At 46.2% G+C, this 12,566-nt stretch overlaps 1 protein-coding gene across 1 annotated transcript in view; it reads left to right on the top strand.

The window, feature by feature from the left end:
• rassf9 (Ras association domain family member 9) overlaps positions 1–10,386 on the top strand; it is a 12,876-nt gene extending 2,490 nt beyond the window's left edge. The window contains exon 2 of the mRNA XM_080003025.1: positions 7,381–10,386. Within this exon, the coding sequence (XP_079859151.1) occupies positions 7,381–8,653 (1,273 nt within the window). The 3' untranslated portion in view covers positions 8,654–10,386. The remainder of the gene's footprint in view (positions 1–7,380) is intronic.
• The last annotated feature ends 2,180 nt before the right edge of the window (positions 10,387–12,566 follow it).

Genomic DNA, 12,566 nt, shown 5'->3' with positions numbered 1-12,566 from the left:
TCTGGCAGCAGCAGGCTCCAGTCCATGTCTTACCTTTTTTTATGTTGTGTAATTGCCTTCGCTGCACCTATAATTACCACAAGTGTTTAGATCTGCAGATACGCCATTTTTAAATGCTGCCTTTTTACTTTGACACACACACACAAACTGAAAAAATATATACATATTTGGGGTTAAAATTGCCGTTGAGGTGTTCGTTGTCGGGGATTTTTGTTTAAGAATAGTGAGAAGTGATGATTCATGTTAGCCTGGTCCGTCTCCAAAACTATGCCTATTCAATATCTTCAGGCCTCTCCTCCAGTGGAGAGGAAAAGTTCAGACTTCAAAAGTTGAAGCTGAACTTAAGCGTGACGTGAGGTAACCCCCCGCTGGGCCGATAGAAACAAGAGGTGAAGCAAACAGGAAGTATCTGTGAGATATGGAGGAGAAACAGATTTTAGCGTCGTTTGAATTCCCCCCCGAGCTCTGCAAACCCTCCTCCTGGGTTTATCGGGACCTTGGAAGGAAATCCCTGTCCTGGAAACAGGTGTCCTACTGGGTGGGCAGACCAGCTGTGTGTTTAATTTCAGTGGAGATTATCGATACGTCACCAATGGCCAGTAAATATTACCTCCGAGATGTGATCATGACTATTCGCTGTCATTAAAATAAGATATGATTGTCTGACTATATATACTGTATAGTATTGTAATATTATGTATGATACAGGCCAACTGAACTTAGAATGATAATACCATAAACAATATTCCTGTTGTAGAAGACAGTTGGGCGGGAAGGGGGTACTGTCGGGGCTGCACCGGACTCTCTGGTCTGGTATGACTCTCTGCTGCTGCAAAGGTGCTGCGATCACGGAAATTAGTTTAATATCAACATCCCCATACCGTCCTTCCCATTCCCTCCTACCCATCACCACGAAGCGATAGGCTTCATAGAATCAGCCAAACCGGCGATGCATCAAGCAGTCAGGATCTCCCTGCCTAAATCTCCATATAACAGTAGTTGATGGGCTGGTTGATTAGACTGATCAGAATCCCAAAATAAGCAAAAAAAAATGTTTAAATTTTTTGTATTCTACGTATATATTTCCTCCCCTTCAAACTTTTGGCGAAACTTGGCAGGCCCGCTGCCCACTCAGAAGAAATCACGGATGGAACGTGTAGAAAAAATGTGATCAATGCCTGGCTGAATGATGGATGACAGAGCGACTGATGAAATGTCTTTTTTTTGTGTTTGGGGTTTGGGGGTTTGGTGTCAACTGAAACATTAATACACACGTGTAAGCTGTCGCACGCATGCACGTGTCCAGGGAAGCCCCGCCCCCCACGGTGGAAAGTACGTTCCTGCATGCATGGTAGAAGTAATGACAGCAGTCCAATTGTCCTTCCGAGCGCGGTGCACACCGCGTCCTATGTGAGAGCCCCTGAACAGAACAAAATAAGCTGTAAACAATGTGATTTCAGACTTTCAAGCCAAAAGTGTGTAAAACACTTCAATGACACAACACTATAGAGAGCTCTCTCACCCCCGGGGCCACATCAGGAGCGACACGTCAGCGTGGCCTGATACGCTGCCATGTTAATCGATATGGGAGGTCACACCGAGCCGCAGCGTCGTCGTCCCGGGGCTCCTTTTTTGAGAACTCGGCTCTTTTTTTCTTGGCTGCACGCAACAACTGGAGCGTGGATTCCCCTAGAGGTCCATTTAAAAGATGTATTTAGTGAAAATATTGAATTACCACGCCTGGTATGCATCAACCATATATATTTAATGTGGATTGCTGAGTTAACAAATTAAAAAAATTCCCTTCACAACAAATTCAATCTCACTTATGTAAAGAAAATATCATTCCAAGAGGAAAACAAATGTCAAGCCCAGGAATAGAGTTTATATTTTACTTCGTACTTTGGAAGTAGTTTTATAAACTTTATTGGTCTGATGTACCGTACCTGTCCTTGCTGCTTGGAGTCACTACGCATTGGCTTAGTCAAGCCGACTTGTCAAGCAATGGATTTGAGTAGTAGAGAAATCTGTCGATTTTTTTATGTGTTATTATTAAGATATAAATATGTTTGTTCAAATGTACAAGAATGTAGCAGAGAACGCAGCAGCTCGGCTTCTTACTGGTTCTAATAGATGACATCGCATCCCCCCAATCCCGGCTTCTCTCCACTGGCTCCATGTTCGGTTCAGAATGGATTTTAAGATTTTACTGATCACTTATAAAGCCCGTCTGGGTCTCTGAAGACACTGGCAAGCTACATAACACATTATCTTGACCCCATATGTGCCAGTGCGCAGCCTTAGATCCTCAGACAGGGCGGGGCCCTCCTGGCTGTTCCAAAGTCTAGACCTAAAACTAAAGGTGACCTGTCAGGGCCCTACGGCTTTGGAACGAGTAGATACGACGCCAGAGTCAGTGGCTTCTTTTAAATCACTTCTCAAAACCAATTTCTATAGATCTGCTTTTATGTGATGTCCCCCCCCTTTTTTTTTATTTGATTTTGAATTTTCTATTTTTTCATTATCATATTTTATTTATTTATTGAATTCTTTATTTTTGTTGTCTCTTTATCGGCTTTTTCAATTAATTTAATGAATTGAATTCCTGTTTATTGCCTTTTCAATCCATGATCTGAGCACTCTGCTTCTATTTAATCTGTCGAAGCATTTTGTAAACTGTGTTTTTAAAGGAGCTATATAAATAAAGCTGTTATTATTATTATTATTATTATTATTATTATATATCCATTGCATATTTTCTTCATTTAATTATCGAACCACAAATAACTGATAACAAAAAATAATAAGAAAACACTTAATTACAGAAACAACTCAATAAATACACTTTGGTCAGTTTGATTGTGGAAATCTCCTGCATCCTCCTCTGATTAATGGGACCAACAGACCACTGCAGTCCCTGGCTTCTCCTTCGGAACCACAGAGAAGAACCTTCACCGCCTTTACAGCTGTAATGTATTTAGAGATCATTACTCATTCCCGCGATAAAACACCTTGTATTTATTTATTCAAGCAATAAAACGCATTGAAACTAAACTCACAAAATTATCCAACCACGTTAACAAACAGACTCCAAATGCGAATGAAATGAAAGGTAAAAGATTTAAAATGAAAGCAAAGATTCACCTCATTCACCCAATTCATCAATTCACCCATTGAAAGTTGGCGAGCGCATAGCAGAGCACGCCGCAAAGGGCGTGGAGTCGGACGCCCGGGAAATTGACGAATCGTCAAATGGCGCGATGCTTCCGTGGAGCTGACGATGTGGCCTCTGCCTTTGCCCCGGGGGTAAGGTGGTGGCTGCGTTTGCTGACCTGCTTTCAGAGGAACTGTCACTGTTCAACTTACAGTGCGTTTCTATCGTCTGCCAACACGTTGCGACACTGCTGAGTAACTGTTTGTCGCGTGCTGCGACTTGTTTAAGCCACACACCCATTTTGTTCTTCACCGCACCTTGCAGCACGCCATTTAATGACCAAAAACAGAATCCTGCACCCCGACCTACAGTCTACCGACCACGTTATTTTTTATGGAGAAAGAAACAAACACACAACAAAATTATATTGTTGTATGTTTTTAAATGCTTTTTATAGTCTGCAGTTTCTTCACGGACAGTTGGTTTTAATTCCTTTCTCCTGAAAGATTTGTGCTGGTCTGTGAAACAAAGAGAGCAGTTCTTGGCGGCGCTCGTTACTCTCCAGCCGTGGGTGGAGTTGCTCACATGGATTGGATGGATCTAATTCTACCGAGGCACCTTGTGATGTATGAAAGGGTCGCAAATCTGAACGGGTTGTTTCACCACAGGTTTTATGAAATAGACAGCTCAGAAGAAAACTGAGTTGGTGGTTTGTCTGTTCTCACAGTGTGTGTGTTAGTACAGTATGCCCATCAGAGACCCCAGTATATGCGCAGAGCTTTTCATCATGGTCCCCTTTAACATATTTGTACAAGCTTGTCCTTTATTTGAGGTTTATTTATTTATTTTTTTAAATTGGCCAGCGCTTTGCCCCAATCTTCCCGCGTGGAAATGTACAAACCCTGTTACGGAATTCGCAAACCACATGCGGCGCTTCGGGCGTATGGTGCGGGTTGAGCGTGGTTTCTTCCAAAAGCTTGAGGAACCACACCCTATCACGTGTATGGAGGTCGACATCATTCTCATACCCAGAGCCTTAGAGCTTTCGTCAGAGCAGGTTCACATTGAAGTCAAGTGTGCCGGCTCAGGTTTCTGGGAGTTTGCTCGGGCATAAAACACCCAGGCCTTAATGGACCAGCGTTACGCTCAGGTTATACGGGGAATTTCTGACATTTTAATGGAGCGCAGAATGGGCAGAATGGGAATACACAGCATAAACACCGGGGTGGGGGGGTTTCTGCTATCAGAATGCTTTTGGTTTCTCACATTACACATTAATGCAGAGCCTTAAAACATTGACCTGTGAGAGCTCAATCATTGGTTTCCGTTCTCAAGCCACCACTCTGAGCGCGGAGCTATGAATATTAAAAGGCTCCCAAAGTGATTGTCCTTATGAATGTATTAGCTGCGAAGCAATCAGCCCAATGGCCCGTGTGGTATTTCTCTGCGTTCTGGCCAGGATTACACTCGAGAGGACGAGACGCTGTTCACAATCAGGCCCAGTGTTTTGGCACGGCGCAGTGATGTACCACCAACCTCCACACAAACACTTGGATAGGAACTGTTCGCTGGGAAGGAAATGCCAGGCTTTGCAAATGCTGTTGCCGGTGATACAGTTTTGTATTCAAAAGGAGTTCAGACCGAGTTCCCCCAGCCAGTATTGTGGCCTTAACAACCGGTCTTTTTCTGAAAACGCACCAGTTTAGAGCTTTATCCAACATCCTGTGGTAAAGAACCCAACCAAGGTTCATCATGTTGAACTAGATAGACTAGAACTCCAGTTTTCACATAAAACTCCCTCAAATAATTTAGCCCCCATATATATATATATACAGTATATACATTGCGATAAGTCCAACACCGCTCAAACATGGTAAGCAATAATATTGTATTATTGGGCCACCTAACATTAGCTGTATACAGTGATACAGTGGCACTGCTGGCAGATGACATGCCATGGTATCTGTGGCAGCCACTCATTAGTTAACACCTGTCTCCCAGTTAAGGCGGAAACCCCCGTCCACAAGTCCGTGGTGGTGGTCGTGGAATCAGTTCTCCCCCGTCCCTCCACTGTTTGTGGAGCTCTGGGCACAGGAAAGGGCAGGATGCCGGTGGATTGCTGATAGTCTCTCTCCACAAACCAGGTGTTTCCCACCCTGCGGACCAGCATCCTGCAGCTGAGGCCTTCGGTCTCCCTCCGTAATACACAATAGTCTGTAGAGACCATGCTTATCCACCTGCATGTTTAAAACCCAAGTATGACCTCATGTTTACACGTCTAGATCTATAAATACAGTGTTAGACACCAGGCTCATTCTTTCTATCTATCTATCTCTCTATCTATCTATCTATCTATCTATCTATCCATCTATCCATCTATCTATCTATCATCCATCTAACAGTTCCTCCACCCGTGTGTGTGTGTGTGTGTGTGTGTGTGTGTGTGTGTGTGTGTGTGCGTGTGTGCGTGTGTGCATGTGCGCGTGTGCGCGTGTGCGTGTGAGTGTGAACATGGAGGGTTTTTAAAGGCGTGGCTGGGGGAGTAGCCTTGGGGTCAAAGTCGTCATGGTCAGTGTCTGAAAGTAGGAGGCTGGAAGTGTTTGTCCTGCGCACAGCTCAGGTATTTACTTTTTCCCCGCTCGTCTCCAAGAGTCTCCATAACTATTAACCAGCCCCTCGCATTGTTGCCTACGTATCGCATTCCTGAGGTCCTGCTTGTCACAGAGTTTACACAATGGCCTTGTGAGTGTGAGTGTGTGTGCGTGCGTGCGTGTGTGCGTGGGCGTCCTTGCACATAATGGAAACCAAAACAAACCGGTATCGGGCTGTAAAATCAGCATGCTGGTCGTTATTGCAGCATGTGTGTTTAATTTATTTGTGTTTATTTTCTCCACCTCGACTGGGCGTCTTGCATCTGTGTGGTATCCAGAGGTCGGGTGTTTTCACAGGCCTCGCCTCCAAGTGATCAATGATTAAAGTGGAGGAAGTCAGCCAAGGTTATCTGTAGAGATAAAGGTGGAGGTACTACATGATGCCAGGATCAGATATAAAGCAATTACTGCATACCACAGCCAAGAAGACATTATCACCATTTCATAACTCAGATGGAAACAATGTTTGATTATCATCTATTTTATATGGACATTATGTAGATAAGAGTACATTAACTGGGGAATGCAACTTTATCTAGTATTTAGAGTTTAAATATCAACAACAAAGGGAACGTAATAAGATAAAACTACAATATATACTGTATGTATGATGCTATTTATTTTGCTCGGCTGCAACCACACAGCCCAGGGTCCCTCAGTGATATTTGACTGCTATGGCAATGAAAAGGAGATGAATTCGCTGGACCTTTTCAGGGTGCAATTGAAGTAAACATTATTCTGCTTTCTTACCTTTAAAAGTTCCATTGTATGACTATTAGGAAGCACAGACAGGCATTAGGCCTATGTTCATTGGTGACATTAGTGGCTCCTTGCTTTGCCGGTGCCTGTCTTTGGAATGAAATTGTTAATGACCACAAAATACCAATTGAACCGTCTGAGATAAGGCAATACTATAGCTGAAATCCGTTCCATGTATTAGATTTGCAGCAACTGGAAGAGTCATGAACCAGCCAGTCAAGTACAGTATGCTCGGGTTAATCTCTGGTTAGTCAATCACGACATGAGATGGTTATTGTTAAATCAAATTCAAATTTTAATATTGCTGCTCCTTCATTGCTGTTTCCTGCCGGTGGAGATCAGCCCTGCCTTTGCCAAGCATTTACCCGCTACATGGTAGTTTCTGGATATTTCCGATGGTACATTAGGCAAATAAAAAATTAATGTCTATGGCCCATTAAAGGTCAATTTTTGTGCAGGTATCACAGTCCAGGCAAATGTTAATGGGGGACCTCAGGGTTAAACAGCTCAGAACCGAATCAGCCAGTAATCATGTCTGATGAGTAAGACGGTGAGTAACTCTCTAATAGAATCAAGCCAGAGAGCACAAAATGAGAGGATATGGATTTCTGCTCATTGACCAAATGAGAGAGAGATCCAAAGAAGCAAAGAATGAGGGTCGAAGCATTGGTGAAATCATTCAACAGCATGGCCCTGTGTGTTTGGTGCGTTGTGGTCGTCTGAAATGCTCGTGATGAAGAGCAGCTTTCCTCTATTTCATGCAAAGTTGCTATAGGATCAACTAAAATCTCTCTCTGTCACTTTTTTCTTCCGCAGGACAAAAGAGGGCGATCCTGTGGTGGGGAAGGAGATTCAGGTGAGTGTAGGCAACGAAGAGAAAGTTGTCTGCGGAGTGACGAAGCACACGACATGTGCAGACCTGGTTCAGGCCTTACTGGACGACCACAAGTCCGTCCCTGAGAGCAAGCGTCTCCTGCATGGTGACCCCAAAGACTTCTGCCTGGTGGAGCACTGGAAGGGCTTTGAGAGGGCCTTGCCTCCTCTCACCCGCATCTTGAGGCTTTGGAACGCGTGGGGCGACCAGAAACCCTTCATCCGCTTTGTTCTGGTCAAGGCTGGCGATTTCGCGCCGCAGTCTGGCAGGAAGCTAAAGCCCAAGGGGGCCAAGCCCAAGCGATATGAGCGTCACCCGGCCCCATCCTCCCAGGCGCTGCCGGCTGAGCGGCAGAAGAGGATGGTGAAGAAGGCTTTCCGGAAGCTTGAGAAAATTCACAGGGATAGCAGGAGCTCCCCTGGCGCCGAGGAGATCGAGCGGATGGTCCAGCTCATTCTCACCCAGGATCACACCCTCCAGGAGCAGGTCCAGCGCATGATGGACCTGGACCTAGAGATGGAGCATTTTCACCTGCGAGTTCAGAGCGAGGCTGAGACCGGAGGCGTTTTACCGACTGTGTCTCGTGCTCAGAGCCGGGACGGGCACAGCGAGGAGCAGCTCCAACAGTATCTGTACACCAGCGATGGAGTGGAGCAGTTGGAGCTCCAGGTTTGGAGACACCACCAGCTCATCGCCGAGCTGTCTCAGGATATCAACGCGGAGCTGAGGGCGGCCGGGTCGGCGTGGTTGCAGAGCCAGGACGTGGAAGCGCAACCGGAAGGAGCCGCGGCCGCCACTTCCTGGACCTCCGCCGAGGCGGATGATCCGGTTTACGTCGCTGAGCTGGAGAGGCTGCAGTCGGAACTGAAACACAGCTTGTCGGCCGCCGTGTCCCTCCACAACCAAGCCGCTGAGATGGACAAGGAACTGCAATGCTACGACTCAGCCCTGGCCTCCAAGGACCAGGAGTGCTGGCAGCTCGCCTCCCAGCTCAGCCTGATGCAGTTGGGGGGCAGCGGGGAGGAGAAGGGGGCTCCCGAGGGTCTCAAAAGCCCGATTGGCTGCACTGTCTCACAGGCCATAAAACTCAAACACAGCCTGTCCCCTACAGACATTACAGATACAGACTCGGACACTGGGATCAGCTCCACGCACAGTCAGGACTCACTGTCACCCTGTCTCGACTTCCCTCCGCTGATCGATACAGACGTCTAAACAGCCCGAACCCCACCTTTAAATGTTTAATTTGCACTAGTCTGACACATTCCATTGCTATTTTGGAGAGCCAACTCGTTCCAAATTTGGTCTTAAAAAAAGGAGCCTGAATACCCCTGAATTAGGGCTGCACGGTATTGGAAAAAACTGACATTGCAATACTTTTTTTCTGCGATATGTATAGTGATATTCGGAAAGAATGCATCATTCTAGAATGATTTGGGTGTTTTGTAGGGGAGTGCATCGGCATAGAAAATAAAAATAATATCTTTATTCTTGGCGGATTTAGGCTATAATCAGTAAACTGTCAACTGTAACAGGAAGGTTTCTTTTTCCTTCATTTATAAAAATAAATATTTCTCCTTCTTATAAGGAATGATCAAAAAAAACAATTACAAACCAAAATTAGTTAAATAAAATATAAGTAAAAAAAAAAAATGTAAGTGAAGCTAAGCCAAACATTTGAGCGGTGACGGTCAGCTATGGTCCAGGATATAAACAGAAGTGTGTGCGCACCCTGATACCGTTTCTATCCCATTGGCGCAGATCAGTGGTAGAACTGCTTCACGGCAATATTTTACACCACGGTGCTTAACGTTATCTGCACGTGGGAGCGAGTGTAAACAAACATGGGGGAACGTGGCCCTTCGGGAAATTACTCTTTGAATGGATTATTACAACATTTGCCCGTCTGCTATTGGCCCCGACGACATGAGGAGAGCCGGGAGCGCGACTGAAATACGCAAACGTTAGGAACCAATAAGCAGAATGAAAATACAGGTGTCTAACCGGATCCATGGCTCTTGGCAATTTGTAACCAGTTCCAACTTGGAACCGGGTCTTGATGCCAAGCTCACCGAGAACCGGATTAAAGCAGATCTATCAGACAGACTTCTGTTGTAGATTAGTCACGGGAAAATGAGAACCGTGCGAATTTACCTTTTGTATCGAGCAGCAAAATATTTGTGGCATGACATGGTTGAGTTAATTTGTCTAACCTGACATGGCACGTCCTGCGATGTGACTACTGGGCACGCGAGCATCGCGATGGCGGCGCTGAAACGATATATCGAGCCCTGCCTTCCCCCGAACGCAGCGGTGCCTTCAGTGACACTGAACAGGCTCCATTGTTTGTATCCAAGGCTCTAATTATAGGGGTTGCAACGCTTGCTGCTCTGAAAATTCTCAAGCTATTTACGAGGCCCCCCTTCGTCACGTACACCAAGAAAATGTTGATGTTTTATATTAAAACAAGCATCAAGTCACTGTTCATATGGATGTAACTATAATGTACTTTGTCATCATTTACCCGTGTAAATAAGTTGTACAAAAACTGTACATGGTTTGTATATCAACATATGCACATTTTTAGGACAATTTTTTTGAGCATCTTAAAAAGACAAATATATTTATTTTTTAAGTAATTGCATTACACACCTGAGTTTAAACACTCTATAGCCTGTATTTTGTTGAGGCGTCATGAGTTACTGTTCAATGGCCAACATGTTGCTTTTGATAGTAGAGAATATCAACTTAGAATCAAATGCAAACTAATTTTGTCTGTGCCTTTTGTTTTTCAAGTACACTTAAGCTTTTTCAGAGCTCAAAATAGCTAGAAAAGAATAAATTCTGCGTTAATTTACCTTCGACAATAAAGTCTGATTCTTTAAACCGATGAATCCGGTCGCCCTTGTTTGGCTGATATTCATGAGGTGATTGCGTTTTTAATGAATTCCCGCTAACTAATTAACGTATTAAATATTCAGTGGTCCCAAGAAATGTAAATTTTATGAATTAAAAGAACGACTCACGCTGCCAAAACGCATAATCGGTCATTCACACATGGAATCCACAAAGCTCTGAGCGGCTCAATGTGCGAGGAGCTGGAAATGACTACCCCCGCGCCCCTGCACAGCCCTGTTCTCACACCCTGTAATCAGCAGAGACGGTCGCTAGGCCAACGTGAAACCACGGCGAGGACAGTCTTCTTCTTCTGCTGCTCTCAGGGCTGTGCTGACAGGGTAACACTTTGTACTCGGGGCAGAGCTGGGCCGCTGGAGAAGCGCGGGGGGGGGATATCTATTTCACACACTAATTGCCTTGCTGCCCTCTTGCCCCCCCCCTTCCCTCAGCCCCTGAGCGGCTCCAGGCAGCATGAAAGGTCCAGGAATCCCACAATGTTAACAATCGCGCACCATTGCCCGGCACTTGTTGAGGGAGTGGGAGTTTATTAAGGAATGCCTTGGTGATCACTGCACACACACACACACACACACACACACACACACACACGACGTCACTACAAGTGGAAAAAATTGCGTTGCCCCCCCAAACTCCCTTTTTCATGTAAATCTTCCTGTGTCTTGAGGTGGTGGAACGTTTCAGGGGAGAGAGAGAGAGAGAGAGATTCAATCTAATTACATCCCTGACGCTCCGCTCACAGGGTAGTTTTGTGCCGAGGGGTTGGGGGTGGGGCGGGCAGCTCGTTCCATCGACGTGCGCTTTAATACGACAAGGTGCCGTCATGCGCCTTTGTTCGCGGGGGAGGGAGGGAGGGAGGGAGGGCGCTCGCGGGGACAGCTGCTGCGGCGCGCACGAGGCCCCCCGGTGCCGGAAGACAACGCCTCGGCTTCCAGGTGTCGGGAGAAGACGCTGGCCCCGCGAAATGTTTACCTCGCCCTGGATCAGCCCAAAGACGGGTTGCAAATGTGTTTGGACACAACAGTAATTACACGGACCAAAGTGACAAGTATCCGCCCGAGCAAAACAAACTTTCTTTGTTCGCGGCTGCTGTCGGCGGTTCCAAGTCGCCGTTGGTCAGTTTGGCGAAAACTGTAATTTGTCTCACAGGCGGAGGCTAAGAATGGCGCTGGAGATGAAAAGCGTAGGTGTGGGTCAAAAGTCGGATAATTTTTTTTTTACCATAGCGGAACGCGGGAGATACCGCGTGGGACCTAGAACTCTTCGTTGTGTAGCGTCCAAACAGCCGCAGTCGGGTGTATTCCAAACCTCGGCCGGATAAAAACCTGTTCATTTTCGCGTGAACGTTCGAGTGATGTGGAGAGATAGTCGTCAGGAAGAGGCCCGGTCCTTGAGATACACCACCCGCTGCCCCGCTGCCCCGTGGAGCGCTCCCACGTCTAATGAGGAACCCAGGCCAGACGAGCGACGATCACGTTTTTCAACACAGCGATGGAGCCCTTTCTGTTCGGTGCTGTCGTTTCCCGTTAGGTGGAGCATTTTGAGGTTGCTATGAGTTGATGAGGTCGGTCCCTGGCGGGGGACAAACAGAGAAGAAGCCCTCACCCCGGGGATTCATTCAACCCATTCACGTCTCGATTTCTGGACCAATTGAAATGAGATTCTTCGGACGGTTTCCTCCCCCCTTCGTCAGAGTGTTACATTTATCTTTACGTAAGATGTGATCTAATTTTTAGACTACCATCTCCTCCTGGCCTTGAAATGAATGAATGAAATGAAATATTCAGGAATGGAATTGTTTGACATCGCCTGGAAGATTTGAACATGCATGCGTTTAACAACACCTGGTGGCAACACCTTCCGTGAAACCATTCACTCTAGGTTTTGGTTTTTTTTAGAAAGAAAGAGGGATAATCAACAGTTTTTAAAACCCCCTGGCATATTGTGTTTGTTTTTATATCTTCGGTTCACGTCAGCTAAACTCCCGTGTCAATCTGCGGAGCGTGCGGTGTGTTTCCTGGCCGCGCCCACACTCCTCCGTGCCTCCGCTCGTCCGCGGTGAAGCGCGGTGGAAGCCCCGCTCGTCGCGTCTCCCAGCGCAAACACGGCATCGCCTCTTAATCGCCCCCCGGCTTCAAACGGCTCAGGTCGCTGCCAAAACCCTGCGCTGGCTTCCCATAACACGGCCTGAATTAACTCTGATTTATGCTGC

This window comes from Zeus faber (assembly GCF_960531495.2).
Source record: "Zeus faber genome assembly, chromosome: 6".
NCBI classification, from domain to species: Eukaryota; Metazoa; Chordata; class Actinopteri; order Zeiformes; family Zeidae; genus Zeus; species Zeus faber.
The sequence above is the reverse complement of the archived record's forward strand: the minus strand, read 5'-3'. Positions and strand labels throughout refer to the sequence as shown.